Source organism: Lissotriton helveticus, chromosome 1_1, assembly GCF_964261635.1.
Source record: "Lissotriton helveticus chromosome 1_1, aLisHel1.1, whole genome shotgun sequence".
NCBI lineage: Eukaryota > Metazoa > Chordata > Amphibia > Caudata > Salamandridae > Lissotriton > Lissotriton helveticus.
Genome location: NC_136057.1, coordinates 528,812,925 through 528,830,863, shown reverse-complemented (window position 1 = coordinate 528,830,863; position 17,939 = coordinate 528,812,925). Strand labels below are relative to the sequence as shown.

The window sequence follows — 17,939 nt, the reverse complement described above, 5'->3', positions numbered from 1 at the left end:
TGGAGATTAGGTGATTTGCTCATAATAACAGGATGTTGAGCCAACGCTAAGACTCATGGTTTGGCCCTAAGGCCACATCCTCCGAATCTTACGTAATTTACATATCTCTTGCTTCCTAAACTTTTTTTGTGGTTTTGTAAATTTTTCTTTAATTAACTGTATATCAATTGTTTGCCACAATATATTGAACAATTGGACAAATAAGAACGTAAATACAGACTGCTTCAATTGCCTTTAAATATCTTAAAACACTTTAATCAGCTGAAGTGCTCTATACAAAGACCGCTCCTTGTTTTACCCAGTGATACAGTCATTGTTGTATATATAAAATGTAATGCTCAAAATATTTTGCTATCAGGAGTGACTTTGGATGAGAACCTATACTCAGAAATTATGGAATATGGATTAAACTGAGTTTGTCTTTGTTCCTTGAAAAAAAAGAAAAAAAAAAAAAAGAAACATTTTTACTTTTTTTTAGGTCGCGCAAAATATTAGATGTGTCAGTATCTTTTTGTGTAACTCCTGTTGTCGTTGTGTGGAATAGTGCTTGTTTTGGTTCTTCTTTGCCAGGATTCGAGCTTGTTTTGAGCTTCTTTCCCAGGCTGAGTGTGCTCTTTGTAACTTCCGACAAGAAACACTTTAAAGGTTCCGCTCGATAAATCGAGTGACTCAGAATGAACTATTCTGCCTGTTAAATGATATTATTAAGCGAAACATCAAGGATTTCAGTAGTTCTGTAATTTGCAACAGTCGAGGTGTCCTGTGCTCTAACTTTTCTCGGCTGCTAGCCGCATGCCTCCAATCTAGCAAAAGCGGACGTCTTCAATTGATGCACTTAGACTCCGGAAGTGCAATGGCCACTCTTCCTGCTCTCTAAATGCTTTTATAGTGCGAAAACTTTCACTTTTATTTGCCTGGGTGTGTTTTTCATGGCTGAACCGTCGCTTAGATTGTGAGTAGTACCATTACATGTTTTACTTTGCGGACGTTTAATTGTTTTTAGGGCGTGCTGGAGAGTCGGAATTGTAAGAACTATTGGTAATCTGTTGTGACTTGATTTACACCGTGGCTCCGCCGGTGTAAATCAAGTCACAACAAAATCCATATTTGGTTTTTACTTGCGTGTTTTTAAACTGTGCGCAGTGTTTGTCTTCTATACACCTTGAACAGAAACGGAAACGTGGAGTTGATTTGTCAAATTAATGTTGGTTGTAGCGGGCACGTGTGACTGCACGTGTCGTTGATGAATGATGTATTTACCCTTTGTTACGCCTGTCCCTTTCGCTTTAATAATTGGGCCAGTCTTAATAAGGAAAAAAAGTATCCTAGCAAATTGGATGACCTGCAATAGTTTGATGCGATGTGTAATTGCAACATGTTCCACGTAATCATTTTAATGCTAAGGCGAGCTTGATTTTTACTCAAATACTCTACAAAGGCTAGCTGTGCTTTTAAGAGAGTGTGCTTTTATTGCCACGTTTAGCTGCTAACTTACGGTTTAATAAAGCCCCGGCCCTTCGAAAAAAGTATTTTATAATGTATGACATTTCTCAGTTTCAATGATGCTTTCTAATATCCGTGGGACTTCTTCCTTCTCTGCATTAGCCACAATCCGCGGAAGACTAAGAGTCGTGAAAACGAGAGATTTGGGGTTAGTGGTTCTGATACAAACTGTCCATCTTTTGTGCTATACTTTTGCGATTCTCTCTGAATTACAATCCTAATACGTCTCTTATATTTGCCCTGCCAAGGGGACCACTGTAATTGCATTTATGTAACGAGTACTATACTTGATTATGCGTCGAACCGCTATACGCTGGGAAACACACAGCTCCGGAACCCACGGTTAGAGGTGATAAGGCATTGTTAGGTTGCATAGGTATAGATTATTTACGTTCTTTTTAACTTAATTCTTGGTCATTTCTAACGTGGGGTTGTGTGGTAGGTCCTGATAGCTGGTCCTTTAGGTATGTCAGGTAAGATTTGAACCTTCTCTGTGCCTTCCATTGATCGTTCTGTGATGTATTTGTTTAAAACAGACACATGGCTGACCTGTTTGTAGGGGCATCTGGTTCTCCCCACCCGGACCCCCTATTCGTAAGGGTGTGCTTTGTAAAGGATTTTAGCTGATTCAGTGATCTTAAAGTGCACTTCAGTGACATTGGTCTGTAAGCAGTGAGGCCAGAATTTGTGATGGCAGTCACTTAAAAAAAAAATAATAATAATAAGATCGTATGGATTTGATGGATCACTTTTTAGGTCTCGTCCTTTTCCATTGCGAAGCAATGGGAAATGGGGGAGAATTCAAGTGCTCCATCGGATAGTCAAACCACCGCTTTTTTCCGTGGCGTTTTCTTCGAGTGCACGTACAGGCACGCGCATTTGGCCCATACACTTTCATGGCCATCTGTTCCTAATGGCCCTCCCCCAGCACAGAGCGCGCATCGCGGCCGCACAGCACATGAAAGGGCTTCTCCCAGCGTGTGCTGTGCGGCTTCTCCTCCCCTAATTATGTGGCCGGCCGTACTTGTGTTTCCTGGCCGCTTCCCGGCCGATCAACTTGTATCAGTTTGCTTACATTACCATGGTTTAAGGCACACATAATTTCCTGTATCATGCCTTGCACTCCCTACCTTCTCGGGACATTCTTTGCACTTGTAATCATAGCAAACAAGGCAACTTTCGGATCAGCTACGGTCAGACAGCTATCTTGTTCGCTGTCCTTGTTTTCGACGTTTTATGTTCTCTTCCTAAGCCTTACATCAGTGACGGCCCTTCGCTAGCCTTGCACACCAAAGCCTGTGATGTCACTTATATCACAGTTGCTTGAACTAGATTACCTACCCATGCCACCTGAATTTGGCACACATTTTATATTCTCTTGCTGGACATCTCATGCCGTATCGTTATTTTTACTCCTCAATTTCCACACCTGGCATTAGTTTCTTTTCATGCCTTGCACCATTTTGTCATGCTTTACTCTACTCATGCCTTGCAAGCCCTGAACCTATTATCTTCCCTACCCAATCTTTCCACCTGATATCTTCACATGCCATATACCTGTATTCTCCTCCTATGCATATGCACCCGTTATCGTCTCTCACATCAGGAAGGTTTTGTTTCCCATGCCTGCTCCTTGCATCAATCTCATGCTCTGCACCTGAAATGTCACATCAAAGGCTCTGTGCCACTTTCACCCACACAGCAACACTTAGACACACAACGCCACTCACACCCACGCAAGCCCACTATCATCCACGCAACACCACACTCACCCACGCAACGCCACTCACCCAAGCAACACCACTCACACACGCAACGCCACTCATCCACGCAACCCCACTCATACTCATCCACGCAACCCCACTCATACTCATCCACGCAACCCCACTCATACTCATCCACGCAACCCCACTCATACTCATCCACGCAACCCCACTCATACTCACCCACGCAACGCCACTCACCCACGCAACGCCACTCACCCAAGCAACACCACTCACACACGCAACGCCACTCATCCACGCAACCCCACTCATACTCATCCACGCAACCCCACTCATACTCATCCACGCAACCCCACTCATACTCATCCACGCAACCCCACTCATACTCATCCACGCAACGCCACTCAGCCACGCAACGCCACTCAGCCACGCAACGCCACTCAGCCACGCAACGCCACTCAGCCACGCAACGCCACTCAGCCACGCAACGCCACTCAGCCACGCAACGCCACTCAGCCACGCAACTCAGCCACTCAGCCACGCCACTCAGCCACTCAGCCACGCCACTCAGCCACGCGCAACGCCACTCAGCCACGCGCAACGCCACTCAGCCACGCGCAACGCCACTCAGCCACGCGCAACGCCACGCGCAACGCCACTCAGCCACGCGCAACGCCACTCAGCCACGCGCAACGCCACTCAGCCACGCAACACGCCACTGACACGCGCAACGCCACTGACACGCGCAACGCCACTGACACGCGCAACGCCACTCACACACGGGTGCAGATTGTGGGTGCAGATTCAGAGAAAACTCAGCAGCACCACCACCATTGCAATGCAATAGGTCTCGTTTTAACGCAAATTTAAGCTATAGGCCTTGTAAATGGCAAAGCCTTTTATTTATGTTCCAAAAACCAGAACGCAAAAATAAAGGGCATAATCATTTACAATGCTAATAGTTCAGACTCGCGTTATTGCGAGACCTATTGCATTTTTAATGCTTGTTTAATAACCAGGTCTTATTTATTTTTATTTATTTATAACGTTTTATATAACGCTAGTGGGTATCGGAGCGCTTTTGATACACAAAGGAAAAGAAACATTGCAGAACATCGCAGGACATGAGGATGCTTAAAGATAAAAGCAAAGGCAAAATACTTAGGTATCCAGTGAGGGGAGAAAGACGCAGGTGGTTTACACCGTCAGATAATCACCATCCTTGAAGGTCAGAGTGAGGGGAGAGTCAATTAGGTTATTGATATCTAGGTTGGTTGACTTGGTCGGTAAAGTGTTGGTTGAGGAGAAGTATTTTCACGTCCTTTTTGAAGCAAGAGAAGGAGGGGTTGTATCCGAGGTCGATAGGGAGTGCGTTCCACGTCCTGGGTACGTTACCAGAGAAGGACTAGCACTGGGTCGTTTTCAGTTTCGGAGGGAAGAGAAGAAGTGAGTTGGTGCTTCTCAGAGTTCTGGAATTTTCTGCTTTTGCTAGTTTGTTGTTTATGTAGTGGGAGGATTGGGCATGAAGGGCCTTGTATGTGATGCAGGCCAGTTTGTAAATACATCTACTCTCTATGGGAAGCCAGTTGAGGGTTGGTGAGATGTGTTCAAATCTTTATACACCAGTTAGGAGTCGAGCTGCCATGTTAAGGACTGACCTTAGTGGGGCTAGGTGAGCTTTTGGTGACCCTGGTAGGATGGCATTTCAATAGTCCAGTTTAGAAAGGACTAGGGATTGTACGACTGTCCTGAGATCATCTTGAGGGATGAAAGGTTTAATTTTCGTGAGGCGTTTTGAAGAGTAAAGTACACTTTTTGCAGAGTTCTTGATGTGGTCCTTCATTGACAAGTTCTTATCCAGGGTAATGCCAAGTGAATTTACTGAGTCGGATAGGACGAGTGAGCAGTTTAGAGCATCAAGCTACTTGAGCCAGTCTTGAATTGGTCAGTAGTTACTTTTTGGAGAGTATGGTATAAATTCCGTTTTGTCCGGGTTCAGTTTTAAGTGGTTTGCATTAAACCAGGTTTGGGTCTTGGTTAGTGTGACATTGAGGTGTCGGATGTCACTGGGTGATTTTGATTTTGTAGTATACTTATGTGTCATCTGCATATAGGTGGTATTGAACCCCTGCTTGTTTCAGAATAATTGCGACATGTTCCTTGAAGAGGGAAGGTGAGAGGATCAATCCTTGCGGACTCAAGTTTGACTTTTGTTGGTACAGAGAGGCAGGGGTTGATTTTAATCTGTTGAGAATGGTGCTGAAGAAGGAATTGAACCATTCTAGTACTGTGCCATTAATGCCAGAGCGCCTCTTTAGAGTCTCAAGTAAAGTCTCAAGTAAAGCTCTATGGTTGAGGATAAGGATGAGGAGGCAGGCTTCACCTTCATCTAAGGCTCTGTGGATATCGTCTGCAATATTGAGCATCGCTGTTTCGGTGCTACAACCTTTCCTGAAACCCGACTGAAAGGTGTTGAGGAGGTTGAAGTCATCCATATGTTTTAGTTGTTGGAGAAAGCACTTCTCCAATGTTTTAGCTAGGAAGAGAAGGTTGGAGATAGGTCTGAGATTGTTGAGCTCGTTTGGGTCGGCCTGTGGTTTCTTGAGTATAGGTGTGATTTGTCCTAGCTGAAGGGAGTCTGGGACATGACCTGAAGTGAGAGAGGAGTTGATGACTTTTGACCAGAAAGGAGTAATAATGTGGTTGAGTTTTTTTGCTATTGTGGATGGGAGGGGATCCCTAGTGTGGGAAGTAGGCTTTAAGCTTGCAATTATATTGAAGACTTCAATTTCCGACATGAGTTCAAAGTTTGACCAATTAGCGTCACTTTTCAGTTGGAAGCAGACCTGGTTGTCTGTGGTATGGTTTTGCTCTGCTTGGTCAACTGTGGCTAAAGTAGGGCATGTTGTGAGGGAGGGGGGATTTGACGTTTGGATGAAGGATTGCTCAATTTTTTAGACTATCTGTGAAGAAGCTGGCAATTTTTTTTTTTTTGCATCTATCTATGGTGGCTTTTATTTCTTGTGGGGTTGTGTCGTTTGTTCGACTTTTGACAATGTTGAAAAGTTCTCTAGGTCTGTTCTTCGCCTGGTCTAGTTGGCTGAGGAAGATAGTGGCCTTATCTCTTAAAAATGTGTTTTTTATATGCCAACCGGGTTGATCTAAGTTGCGCTAGGTTAAGAGTGGAAGGGTTTAGTCTCCAAGTCCTTTTTGATTGTCTGAGTTGTCGTCTTTCGTTATTAAGATCCACGTTGAACCAAGATTTAGATTTGATAGATCTTATATGTTTGAGTGAAGCTACTTGATCTAATACCTCTGTCATTGTGGAATTAAAGTGGGCTGTGAGGTCATCAGCTGTCATATTGGAGGGCTGGGGTAGTAGATGGGCATGAATCCTGGATTCCAGTTCGGTTAGGGGGACTCCTTTGATGTTTCTGGTCCAGTGCTTAGGTTTGTCAGGTCGCATAGGATGGTTTCTGACATGTGAGTCAATATTAAACATTGATGTGACCACTCAATGGGAGACATCGATTTCAAAGAGACCAGCTTGTTTTGGTCATGATCATATCCAGAGTTGCTCCTTTGATGTGTGTTGGTTCATTGCAGAGTTGTTTGAGGTTGGTAATTTCAAGCAGGTTAGAGATGTTCTGGGTTGTAGTGTCTTCTGGGTTGTTCTAGTGGATATTGAAGTCACCCAGGAATACGTCTTCCATGTTTGTTAGGGAGAAACGAGTTATTAGGTTGGTTAGTTATTCAGCGAAGAGGGTACGTTCACCAGGAGGATGGAGTATTGCATTGTTAACTCTGTCGGACACCCCCATGATTGGTGTTCCTGTCATAATTTTATACTGTACCATGTTTTTAAATGTATCATTTGTTTGTAATTTTTATTATTGTGTTATTTAGTTTCAATTATTATTGATTCACCGCAGGTGTCTTGTTTTTGTATTAATTATATGTTCATTTTTATTAAAATTTGATGATTTTAGATCAGCTTTTTCAGCTATTCAATTGTCCTTGTCTTGGGTCGCTCACTTGTTTATTTTATTTGAAAGCCTTTGACTGCCTAGGAATTCTTGCACACTGGGTTGTAGTGTCTTCTGGGTTGTTCTAGTGGATATTGAAGTCACCCAGGAATACGTCTTCCATGTTTGTTAGGGAGAAACAAGTTATTAGGTTGGTTAGTTATTCAGCGAAGAGGGTACGTTCACCAGGAGGATGGTAGATGGTGTGAAATTTGATGGACGTGGTGCCTTTGACTGCAAGTTCAACACCTTGGTACTCAAGAGTCAGGTATTCTGTGGGTTTTAATTAGGGGTGGGCGGAATTTGCATAGTTGCGCTACGCAAAGCTCAGCGAAACGGTAAAAAATCTCTGCGAACACGCAAAAGTTCAGCGAACACGCGGAATTGCTTGTCCTGTCTGTTGGCGATGCTGTTTTCCTGTTCGCGAACGCTGTTTGCGTGCTCGAGGAGAAATATCACGCAAACAGGCACTTTGAAAGTGTGAACAAGCAAAAAATTCAGCGAAGAATCGCAACACAGAATTTCTGGCAATTCTGCGTTCTAAGCGGAACGCGAAATTACTCAAATTCCGTGAGCGGAACGGAATCTGCATCCCAGGCCTAGTTTTAATCTGCTAAGCTGTATTCCTTCTTTATGAATGATAGCTAGGCTGCCACCAGTTTTGATTGGTCTGTCATGTCTGATGATGTTGTAGCCTGGAGGGGTGAGAAGGTCTAGGATGGGGGTAGAGTGGTCATTGTGCCAAGATTCTGTAAGGAATGCGGTCTCTGTTTCTTCCGCGAGTATAACTTCGGCAATATCTGTGGCCTATTGTACTGCTGATCTACAGTCGAGGAGCATGCACGATAGAAGGCGGGGCGCCTCAGTGTTGGTGTGTACTGTATGTTTAGCAGTGTATTGAGCAGGGGGGCTGGGCGAGAGGACCGGTCTAGGGATTTTATTAGTGCTCACTAAATCTGGGATTGCCAATGGGGCCGAGTTCTGGCTAATTTCGAGGTAAGAGTCGTTGAAATCATCTGCTTCTCGTTCTGAGATGGGGCGGAGAGTTGGCCTAGGTCAATGTGCCTGCTTTCTCATAGTGTTGGTGGGCCATGGGGTGCCAAGTGGTGCCATGGAGTGGCATCATTGGGATTAGGAGTATGGGTAGATTGGACATGAGAAGTCGGGTCGCTGTTGCTTCTGGACCAGAGGTTAGGAGGAGGGGTTGGTCGTCTTTGGTCCAAGGGAGGGGAGTGAGCAATGGTAAGGAGGAAGTCTGTGTCCAGGGGATTTGGCAGAGTGTTTAAAGGTGGAGGCGGATTGGGCATGTGGCAGAGGGTCGGTGGGGGAAGAGTGTGCAGTGGTTTGAGGGAGGTCATTGTCCCAGGGATTATCGCTGACGTTGGGTATGGACATGGTTTGGGCAGGGGGAGTAGGGACAGTGGTGGAGTTGAGGATAGTTTGCAAGGGTAGAGTCTGTTCTCCTGAAGTCGAGGGGGAGGGTGCCTGTAGTGGGGTCTGAAATGGAAAAACTGTCATTTGAGTCCAAACTGCCTATCTCACGATTAGCCTTGCAGTGTTTATTTACTGTGTGTTTGCTGGCCCTGGTGGTATCGGTTGAAGCCACTGAAGCCACTGTAGAGGTGTTTGGCGGCGGAGTGTGATGAAAGGGGTAGTGAGATTATAATTAATGATGGTGGATGTCCAAGAGTTGTAGCCTGGGTAGTCAGGGGAGGGGGACTGGGTCCCTTCCAGGTTTGTCAGGGTAGGGTGGATGGGGGTATTGGGTTTGATGGTACTGATGAGTTAGAGAGGAGAGTTTTAAACCTCCTCCTGAATTAATTGTAAGTGAGTATCGCTGGCTCTAACCTTTGCAGGTAATAAATTCCAAGTTTTGCCAATTGAATTGAGAAAGTAGTGCCAGCAGTTGTTTCATCCTGTAGGCAACGATTATTAAACACAGTGCTAACCATGTGGGTGATAAACAAAAAAAGCACAAGCACTCCTGCGTTTGTACCTCTCCTGAAGGCTACCTGCGGGTAAGCAGGAGGGGGGAAAGTGAAAAGGAGATTAGTAAACAAATGACCAAGCATTCCCATTACAATACAGATTCTGGTATATTTTAAATTATGGTATATGAAAACATATATGTAAATAGCCAACATATCAACAACATATGACTATTGTGCTACAAAAGTTTTGACTTGAGCCTAAAGCCAGGACTGGAGTTAGTTATTATAAATGATCCAAGTGCTAAAGTAGCTAAAGATATTGCATGGATTTGAGAGTAAGACATGGGTTAGTTTTTGTAGTGAGACAAGATTTTCAGAAACTGTAGTCTATATTTTTGGAAATATGTTTTTGATTTCTATTTCATGCAGAAACTGTTTAGAAACCACTTGTTTTCAAATTAGTTTGACTGTTCTGAAAAGTCCAGTTTGGAAGTTCAAGTAAGGTGTTTTAATGGCGTTATTCAGTCTCCCACAGTTAATTCAGAACCGGAACCACCTTCACGGAGCTTAGAATATTTACTAGTGGCTTTTCATTAATGGGACAAGCAACACATTCCCTTATCAAATGTTCAACATCCTTGCCCAAACCCTACCACCAGAACTTGTCTCTGATTCTTCTTTTCACTGTTATCATTTCCACATGTCCTTCATGAGCCAAAGATTTACTTCAAATACCAACCGGAACCACCTACAAATCAGCACGTCTGAGTAGTCCACCACAACTGTTTAATTCAATGCCTATATGAAGGATCTCCAACCCCTATTGGGTCGCTTGGACAATGCCCTGCCTTAGTTAACAAACTTTATTACTCCTTTTATAACTCTGTTGTCCGTCAAAGTGGTTTTCCTCTCATCCTCTGTGATATGGCCATTCATGGTTGTGGAAACCAACCAAATCTTACTACATTCCTCTTCATCCTGACCAACGCCCAGTGCAGTTAAAGGCAGACACGTTGACCAAACTGCAAACATTTTCTTTAATCCAGAATGTACTCAACGTGATACTGAAATTTCTGTAGACTGTACTGCCACAACGCTATCTTAGGAGTGGCATTTCCTGCCCCCATTGTGGTAAATAGGTCAACCAATGGTTTGTGAGCCACATGATTTGTGAATGGCACACCCCACAAATCACTTATAAAGTGACCCACGGACCACCAGCAGGCCAATTCCTTGCTCTCAATTACCAAATAAGTGACATCAGCTCCTTGCAAGTTATGCAACACAAAGACAACTGCTACATCCGTGCTATCATGGGATTGAAGTAAAACAGCACCTAATTCATACTGGCGGGCATCAGTGATAATTCTACGTGGATCACATTTCAAATGGTTTGAGGGGAATGTCATTGGCTACCTCCATCCTCACAGCTTTGAATCCACTGTCCATCTCCTCACACTGTGCAAATCTATCATTTTATTTAAAGAGACTGTCAATTGTGTGTTTTTTCTCTTCCCATTCAGGAACGAACCTGGAATAGAACTCTAATGTTTCCAAAAGGGCTGTAATTGATCCTTGTCAGTAGAAGGAAACTCGGCAAAAGCTCTGACCAGACTCCTTAAGTACTGTGCTTTGAACAGATACTTGCAGAGTCCCCTGTGGGTCTCTTTCTAGCAAGTCAGACGCCCACTACCAATCATTCAGGGAAACCACCAATCAATATATTATTCAAGCAGGTCTGTAGCAAGTCCTCATTTGGATTGCATCTACTAACAAGCATTTGCAATGCAATAGGTCTCGCATTTATGCAAGTTTAAGTTATAGGCATTGTAAACCACAATGCCTTTTATCTATGTTAAACAAAAATAAAAGGCATTGTCATTTGCAATGTCAATAGCTCCAACTCGCGTAAATACGAGACCTATTCTTTGCACATCTTGTTTTAAAACACTATGGATGCCGCACAACCCATGAGCATTAAGGTGCAGGCAGATGATACAATAATGCAGTCTAGTGATGCTGAAATGACAGCACATGGTTGTAGGTGGGACCCTGGTACAGTGGGAGAGTTGGATCTTCAGCTATGCTAAGCAGTAGAGCGGGGCGGCGTCAGAGACTTAGCCCGGGAACAACCTGGGTGGCCGAGCAGCAGCGCTTACTGAGAACAGTATTGAACCAACCCTGTGTTTAAGTTCATCCAGCAGCAGGTGTGGACGAATTTTACTAAAGAATACTTAAATGCTGTGTTTCTTTATTTACAAGGTGGAACACTTACAAGTAAATGCCTACCGGTGTAGTACTACACCAGCCAAGGAAATGGTGAACACAGGGTTTACTGCGTTAGACAATAACTGTGGCTAAGGGAGAGGTTAAATGCACGCGAATGAGACCGCACATGGAGGAGGGGAGAAGGTGGGAGGGGGGCAAAAGCTGCATTTTGTCAACTTCCTTTTTCTTTTTGCAAGCGCGTCTCGGGTATTTACCTCCTACTAAAATAGACTAGAGTGTTTCTGCAGAGGAGTGCTGTGCTGCTGAATTGTGTGAAGTAAGGGGGTAGCTGGGATTCGGAGGGCTGGGGGAGCAGTACCCTGCACTCCTCCCATACCTTCTGCCCAGGCATTAAAAAAACAAAACTCAGGAAGCGCCTATTACTCAGCCACCATTTACATGAGCATACAAATAAACAAACTTTTGCGTGGTGCACGCTGTGCTCCTTTGTATGCCTACGGTGCCTGAAAGGCCCCTGCATAGAGGTGCTTTATCTGGAGCTGTGGAAGGTGAGAAGCGGCCAGTAATTAGAGCAGATTGGGGAGCTTGGTATGCGACGGGAGACAGGCCAAGCTTCCATACAACTTTTTGACTTCTCTACAGAGAGCAGCGCATCGAGGTCAGCCAGTGTGCGCTGGCAAAGCTGCCCCACTCTCCCCGTACGTCACCCATGTCTGTAGCCCAAGAAATCAAAAGAAAACTCACACTTATTTACTGATTACTCAGTAGGAAAGCTGGTATTATCAAAACCAGGCAGCAGCAGCTGGAGGAAGGTAGGGACCAGGACGCCAGGCTGTGCGTTTGAAAAGCAGCTGGGTGGAGGAGGCCACTGCTGCCGAAGAGAGGGAGTGAAGGAGGAGGAGTCTGAGTCGGCGATGTGCGCGCGCTGTAAGGGTGCCCGCGAGTGATGCACTTAATGAGCCATGATGAGAGAGGAAAGCCAGATGGCGCTGAACGCGTAACTGTGCGCATAACCGCAAGCTTTAGGCCACAAGTGGTGAGCTTTTTGAACCCCCCTTACTAAAAGTAAGGGGACCTGTCTTGGCAGTTCGGTCTGGACTGTTCCCATGAGGCACAGGGTCAAAACTGATTTACATATGGCTGGGTCTAAACTGGGGTGGCATGGTGAGCAAAAGAACAATGGTGTTGACCCAGATCTCTTGTCTGGGGGTGAATGTATGGTTTATTGAGCATTCCGTCCATCATTTGTTTGCGTAGCACTTTTCACCCTAAGTAGGATGGTATGCCCAGACGTAGGTCCCATACTCACTGTGCCACTGGATGCAAGCTAGCCTGGCTGATGAAGGGTAGTATCCAGAAACCGGTCCCACGATGCTTGTTTCTGGTCCAGAGAGGACCTGGCTTGGCAGTTCGGTCTGGACTGTTCCTATGAGGCACAGGGTCAAGACTGATTTGCATATGGCTGGGTCTAAACTGTGCAAGAGTTGTGGCGCAGCAGCCAGGGGGACTTCCTCTGGATCCTGGGGCTCATGGTTCGAACCCAGGTGCCGGCGGCAGATCAACCTAGCACCATGTGACTCTGGGCAATAGCTTGCTTAATCTTCCTGACTGACCCCAGCGCCAGGACACCTCTCCGGAGGTAGCTGTGCATTTTACAAATACTGGACATTTAAACTGGGGTGGCATGGTGAGCAAAAGAACAATGGATTTAACCCAGATCTCTTGAATGGGGGTGAATGTATGATTTATTCAGCATTCCGTCCATCATTCGTTTGCTTAAGATTCATGTATTAGCATTCCAAACAGGAATCAGTACTTCATCCAGTTCTACATTTTAAGCAAGAGCTCAACCTATTCACAAGCCACTTGTTATGTATGACATGTTCAAAAGGGCTCCTAAATAATTACCTTAAGTAAAATGAACAATCACTGCAGTGGGGATTTAATACTTTTTAGCTAAGTATGTTGGCGCTACTAGCGTATCCGGTGTTCAGGGCACTGTACCTCTTCACACAGGCAGAATAAGTGCTGGCTATGCTTAACTCTAGGATTTCTTTAGTTTCTTTGTAGATCGTGTAATCCACAGCATGTTTTAGAGTCCCCTCGCCCGCCAGGCATGCAACTGTTACCCTAAATGTGTCGATCATAATGCTGTAGTGCTAGAGGCACTCCTGTGGTTTGAGACTCTGTGATGACCTTTAACTACCATTATTTTAATTGACTTTAATGTGTTCTTTCATCATAGCCTGGATATACGATGTCCTGCATATGCCTGCTTCTCTTAAAAGTTTCGTTATTGTAATCTTGCTGTCTTTCTGTGGGAGCTGTCTAGAAAACCTTGCCAAGAGCAGAGCGTGTGGGATGTGCATTTGAAAGCATGAGAGGGAGAGAGACTTGTGGAATGTACTCTTTGGTTTTGAAGTGCAGTCTTGTGGGCAGTGATGCACATATGTGCGTTGGTGTTGTGCATTGAGAGGTAAAGTTTGTGATGCTATAGAACATAGAGAGATTTAGTATGTGAATCTATAAACAGTTGTGCATAGTGTTGTACATTGAGAATTATAAAGTGCTTACTATTGGCTTTGACATGGCCTCATGTCATCCTTTTTCCCTGGCTTTGCCTTGCTTCAGCTTTTCTGCGTGTACAGCAGCGCTTGCAAGTTGCTTGGGTTATTCACGTTCAAGGTTTTTCTGTTTTGGTGAGGTGCGATTTGGAGAAGGGAACGCGAGAGCTCCTTCCTACCATGAGAATGCTTGCTTGGAACTTGGCCAGTCCTGGTAAGATTCCTCTGGCCCAGGAGGAGGTCTCTCTCGAATCTTCTAGTGTGTTTAAAGCTGAGGGTTGTGAACTTGGAAACCGGGAGTTTGGAATCCGAGGACGGACGCGTCTAGCTCGGAGTTTGGACCCTGGTTGCCGATGCTCTCAATCACGGCTGTTTACTTCCCCAGTCTGAGATGCGGTGTTCTTGCACCAGGTGATGTATTGAGTTTTGATTATTGCCATTGTGATGTGAGCCAGTGGCTGTGATCATTTGATGTGTGAGTGAGTGTGTTTTCTTTGTGTTGTGTGAGTGAGTCAAGGTGCACCTCCAAAGTACTCATTTGATGTGTATATATAGCTTTCTGATCTCTTGAAGGACGTCCAGTATATTTGCTTGAGTCTTATCTCATATTTGCTGCTTGTTTATTAATCAGTATTACTCATATATTTAGGTTATTATTGCTTGCGTATAAACAACTATATCTCTTTGTATATTTGAATCTTTTGCATTTGACATCTGGGAAAGCTTTAGAGAGCATAGTGTAAAATAAACCCCACGCCTTATTCAAAAGAGAGAGAGTCCTTGCCTTTTGTAAAATACAACCCTTTTCTAAAGGTGCTGTGTTAAAGTGTTATGACTGCGTCGGGCTATTGTGTAAAAGATTCTGTATTATCTGATAGGCGCATTCAAAACAAACGCCCTTTGATGCTTACACATGTTCCCCAGTTTACGTCTCTGAGTACTATTTACTGCCAAATGGGCATTTTGTGTTTTTCACGGTGACAAACAAAGCTTATTATCTGCCATTACCCACAAAATTCCCACACTTTGGTGCTGTAGGTCAGTGTAGTATTTAACCTGCACCACGGAAATTAAGAGGCTGCGAATGTTCAGTTTATTCACATAATTTGCTTTTCTTGCTGCATGTTAGTTAAACATGGTGATGTTTAACTAACATGCATCAAGAAAAGCAAATTATATGAATGGCATTTTTTATATGTAGTTTGAACGTTTTTCTCACCTTGGTACAAAAAGGGTCCCAATGTTATAGAAAACGTTTCTTATGAAATAAAGCTTACCTTATGCCATAAAAAGTTTATTCAGTAACCATTTAAGATTTTTATTTTACATGTAGGCAGGTGTGTGCCAATTCTTAGCAATGGTCTTTGTACCTTCCATAGTAAAACAGAAAAAGGCAGTATTGCTTTCAGTAGCAAAAACCTAGATGTGTACTCGTTTTGCATCTTTTTAGGTCTGTTGTCTTGACTTAACAATCTTTTTAAGTGAAATAGGTATATAATTAAAAATAAAGTGGAGGGGGGGAGAGGGAGAGGGATCTTATAGTGGTGATATCTTCTGAGCACAGAAAAAAAAAATCTGAGCTCCAAATGACCAGTTTTAAAGCCTAACTGGCACAAATATAATACAAGCGGTAACCCTCTTAATAAGTGTGTGTACACGTACATTCTTTTCCACTGAATCAACATAAATGTTTTTGAAGTCTGGTTTGTCTGGGAGATAGAAATGACCATGTTAAGAAAATGGAGATCCTGTGCTTCCATGTGAGTCAGAATGATTCACTAAGTTAATGATATTATGAATAAGTTCTTTGAATTTGTTTAATCATTGTCTTCCTTAAGAAAAAGGTTTTTTTTCTCTAACATTGAGATCAATTTTGCATCAATAACAGCGTAAGATAAAATGTTATATTAGCAAGAGTTTAATGTGGTAGAATGTGCTGCATAATTTGCCTTGAATTGCTTGATGGACTACTTAATTTGCCTTCCCATGCCACTTCTTTTATTTAACTCTACCACATTCTCCTGTCCCCCATTTCCATGTGATGACTATATCCCTATGTATAGTATAGCAGTGTCACAATTTCGTTGCCTCTCTGTACGTGGAATGTAAGACTAATAATATATCAAGTATTTTTGTGTCTCACATCAAAGTCCTTTTCACTTTTTTTGTGTTGTGTGCTAATGTTCAGATTGATTTGCTGTCCTCTGGGGGTCGGAGGTGTAGAAGGGTATTCAAACTTGATGGGAAACACCCATCGCATCGGGGTCAAAACATCGCGGTGCGACTTTGACATCCCATCGTCGTTCACATCGCATGCTTTTAGTACGCATGCTACGACGGCGCGATGTCATTAACATCGCATGCAATTGCAACGCATGCGATGTTAATGGCATATTACAACGCTAGGCTTTGACTAAAAAAAGCATGCAAATCAAACGCTTTATTAAAACGGAATGGATGCATGTGCCTTCAGTTATTTTGTGTGCAGGTTTAAATACATTACAATGTTTGGCATCATGCAGGCTTGGATTATTAGACAATAGGCAATTCTAAATAGTTCCGAACAAGGAGCCTCGAAAAAATATGTTTTGTCAGGGGCCCGAAAAATCAGTAAGATGACACTGCGTATGATTACCAACTAGGTCTCTGTGCATTTTCGCCACTCTGGTGTTACCTTTCATCCAAGTGTTCACTTTTCCTCGGTGCCCTGCCTTGTCACTATTCCTACGTGCATCTTACCAATAATGTCAATCACTTCCTGAAAGTATTTCATACTGCATTTTCAAATGAAATGATCAAGTTACCTGCTTTTCCATCGTTACATTGACAATCAAAAACCACTGCCCAAATGTTTCTCCTTGTCTGCCAATCAATTTTTTATTTGGCTGCGGCAGGTCTGTATCTAGTCTGCCTTTTGTTGGGTGTTGTGTGCGACTCTTCACATTGTATTTGTGTTCTCACCTTGGCATATTACAACGCTATGCTTTGACTTAAATAAGCATGCAAATCAAACGCTTTATTAAAACGGACTGCCTGTACATATCATTGCACCATTTACAAGGAAGATGGCACCCACGTGCAATTAGCGATGTTAAACGGGATTTTCTACATCATTTCAGAAGATGCCCAGTCCTAGGCTTTTACTAAAATAAGCATGCAAATCAAACTCTTTATTAAAACGGACGGCCTGTACATATCATTGCACCATTTACAAGGAAGATGGCACCCACGTGCAATTAGCGTAAGCTCCTCTTGGTCACATATGTACAGGGCTTCGGCAAAGCTTCGCTGATTCTGATAAAAGAGGCTTGTGAAAATGATCGTAACACCATTCAAAACGGGGTTTTCCTAGTAAAAATGCAGCAAAATGATCGTAACAACATTCAAAAATCGAAATGCAGACTGTCACATGCCATTAAAAAACCATTAAAAATACGTCAGTCTGTCACAAGCCATTAAAAAATGCAGACTGCAAACCAGCAGCTATGTTGTTATTATTTAATATAGATGGATGAATGCATGAGTGACGCATGTATGAGTGCTGGGTGGCTGGATGGGTGTGTGTGTGTGTGTGTGGTGACTGGGTGAGTGGATGGATGGCTGAATTGATGGCGGATGGATGAATGGATGGCTGTCTGGATGGATGGGTGCATGGGTGGGTATGTATGAGTGCTGGATGGATGCATGTATGGGGGATGGGTGTATGGGTGGATGGATGCATGGGTGCATGTATGGGTGCATGTATGGGGGGTGGGTGGGTGGGTGGGTGGATGGATGGCGGATGGATGCTGGGTGGGGGCGTGGATAGATGCATGTATGGGTGCTGGGGGATGGATGGGGATGGATGCTGGGTGGGGGTGGATGGATGCATGTATGGGTGCTGGGGGATGGATGAATGGATGGCGGATGGATGAATGGATGGCTGGCTGGATGGATGGATGGACGGATGGATGGGTGTATGGG

At 43.9% G+C, this 17,939-nt stretch overlaps 1 protein-coding gene across 2 annotated transcripts in view; it reads left to right on the top strand.

The window, feature by feature from the left end:
• Positions 1–606: 606 nt before the first annotated feature.
• The window catches only part of CWF19L1 (CWF19 like cell cycle control factor 1), a 162,828-nt gene continuing 145,495 nt past the window's right edge, over positions 607–17,939 (top strand). Inside the window, exon 1 of one of the 2 annotated variants that reach the window (XM_078673992.1) lies at positions 607–952. In XM_078673992.1, the coding sequence (XP_078530118.1) occupies positions 930–952 (23 nt within the window). In that variant the 5' untranslated portion in view covers positions 607–929. The remainder of the gene's footprint in view (positions 953–17,939) is intronic. The other variant, XM_078673993.1, reaches the window with a different exon arrangement.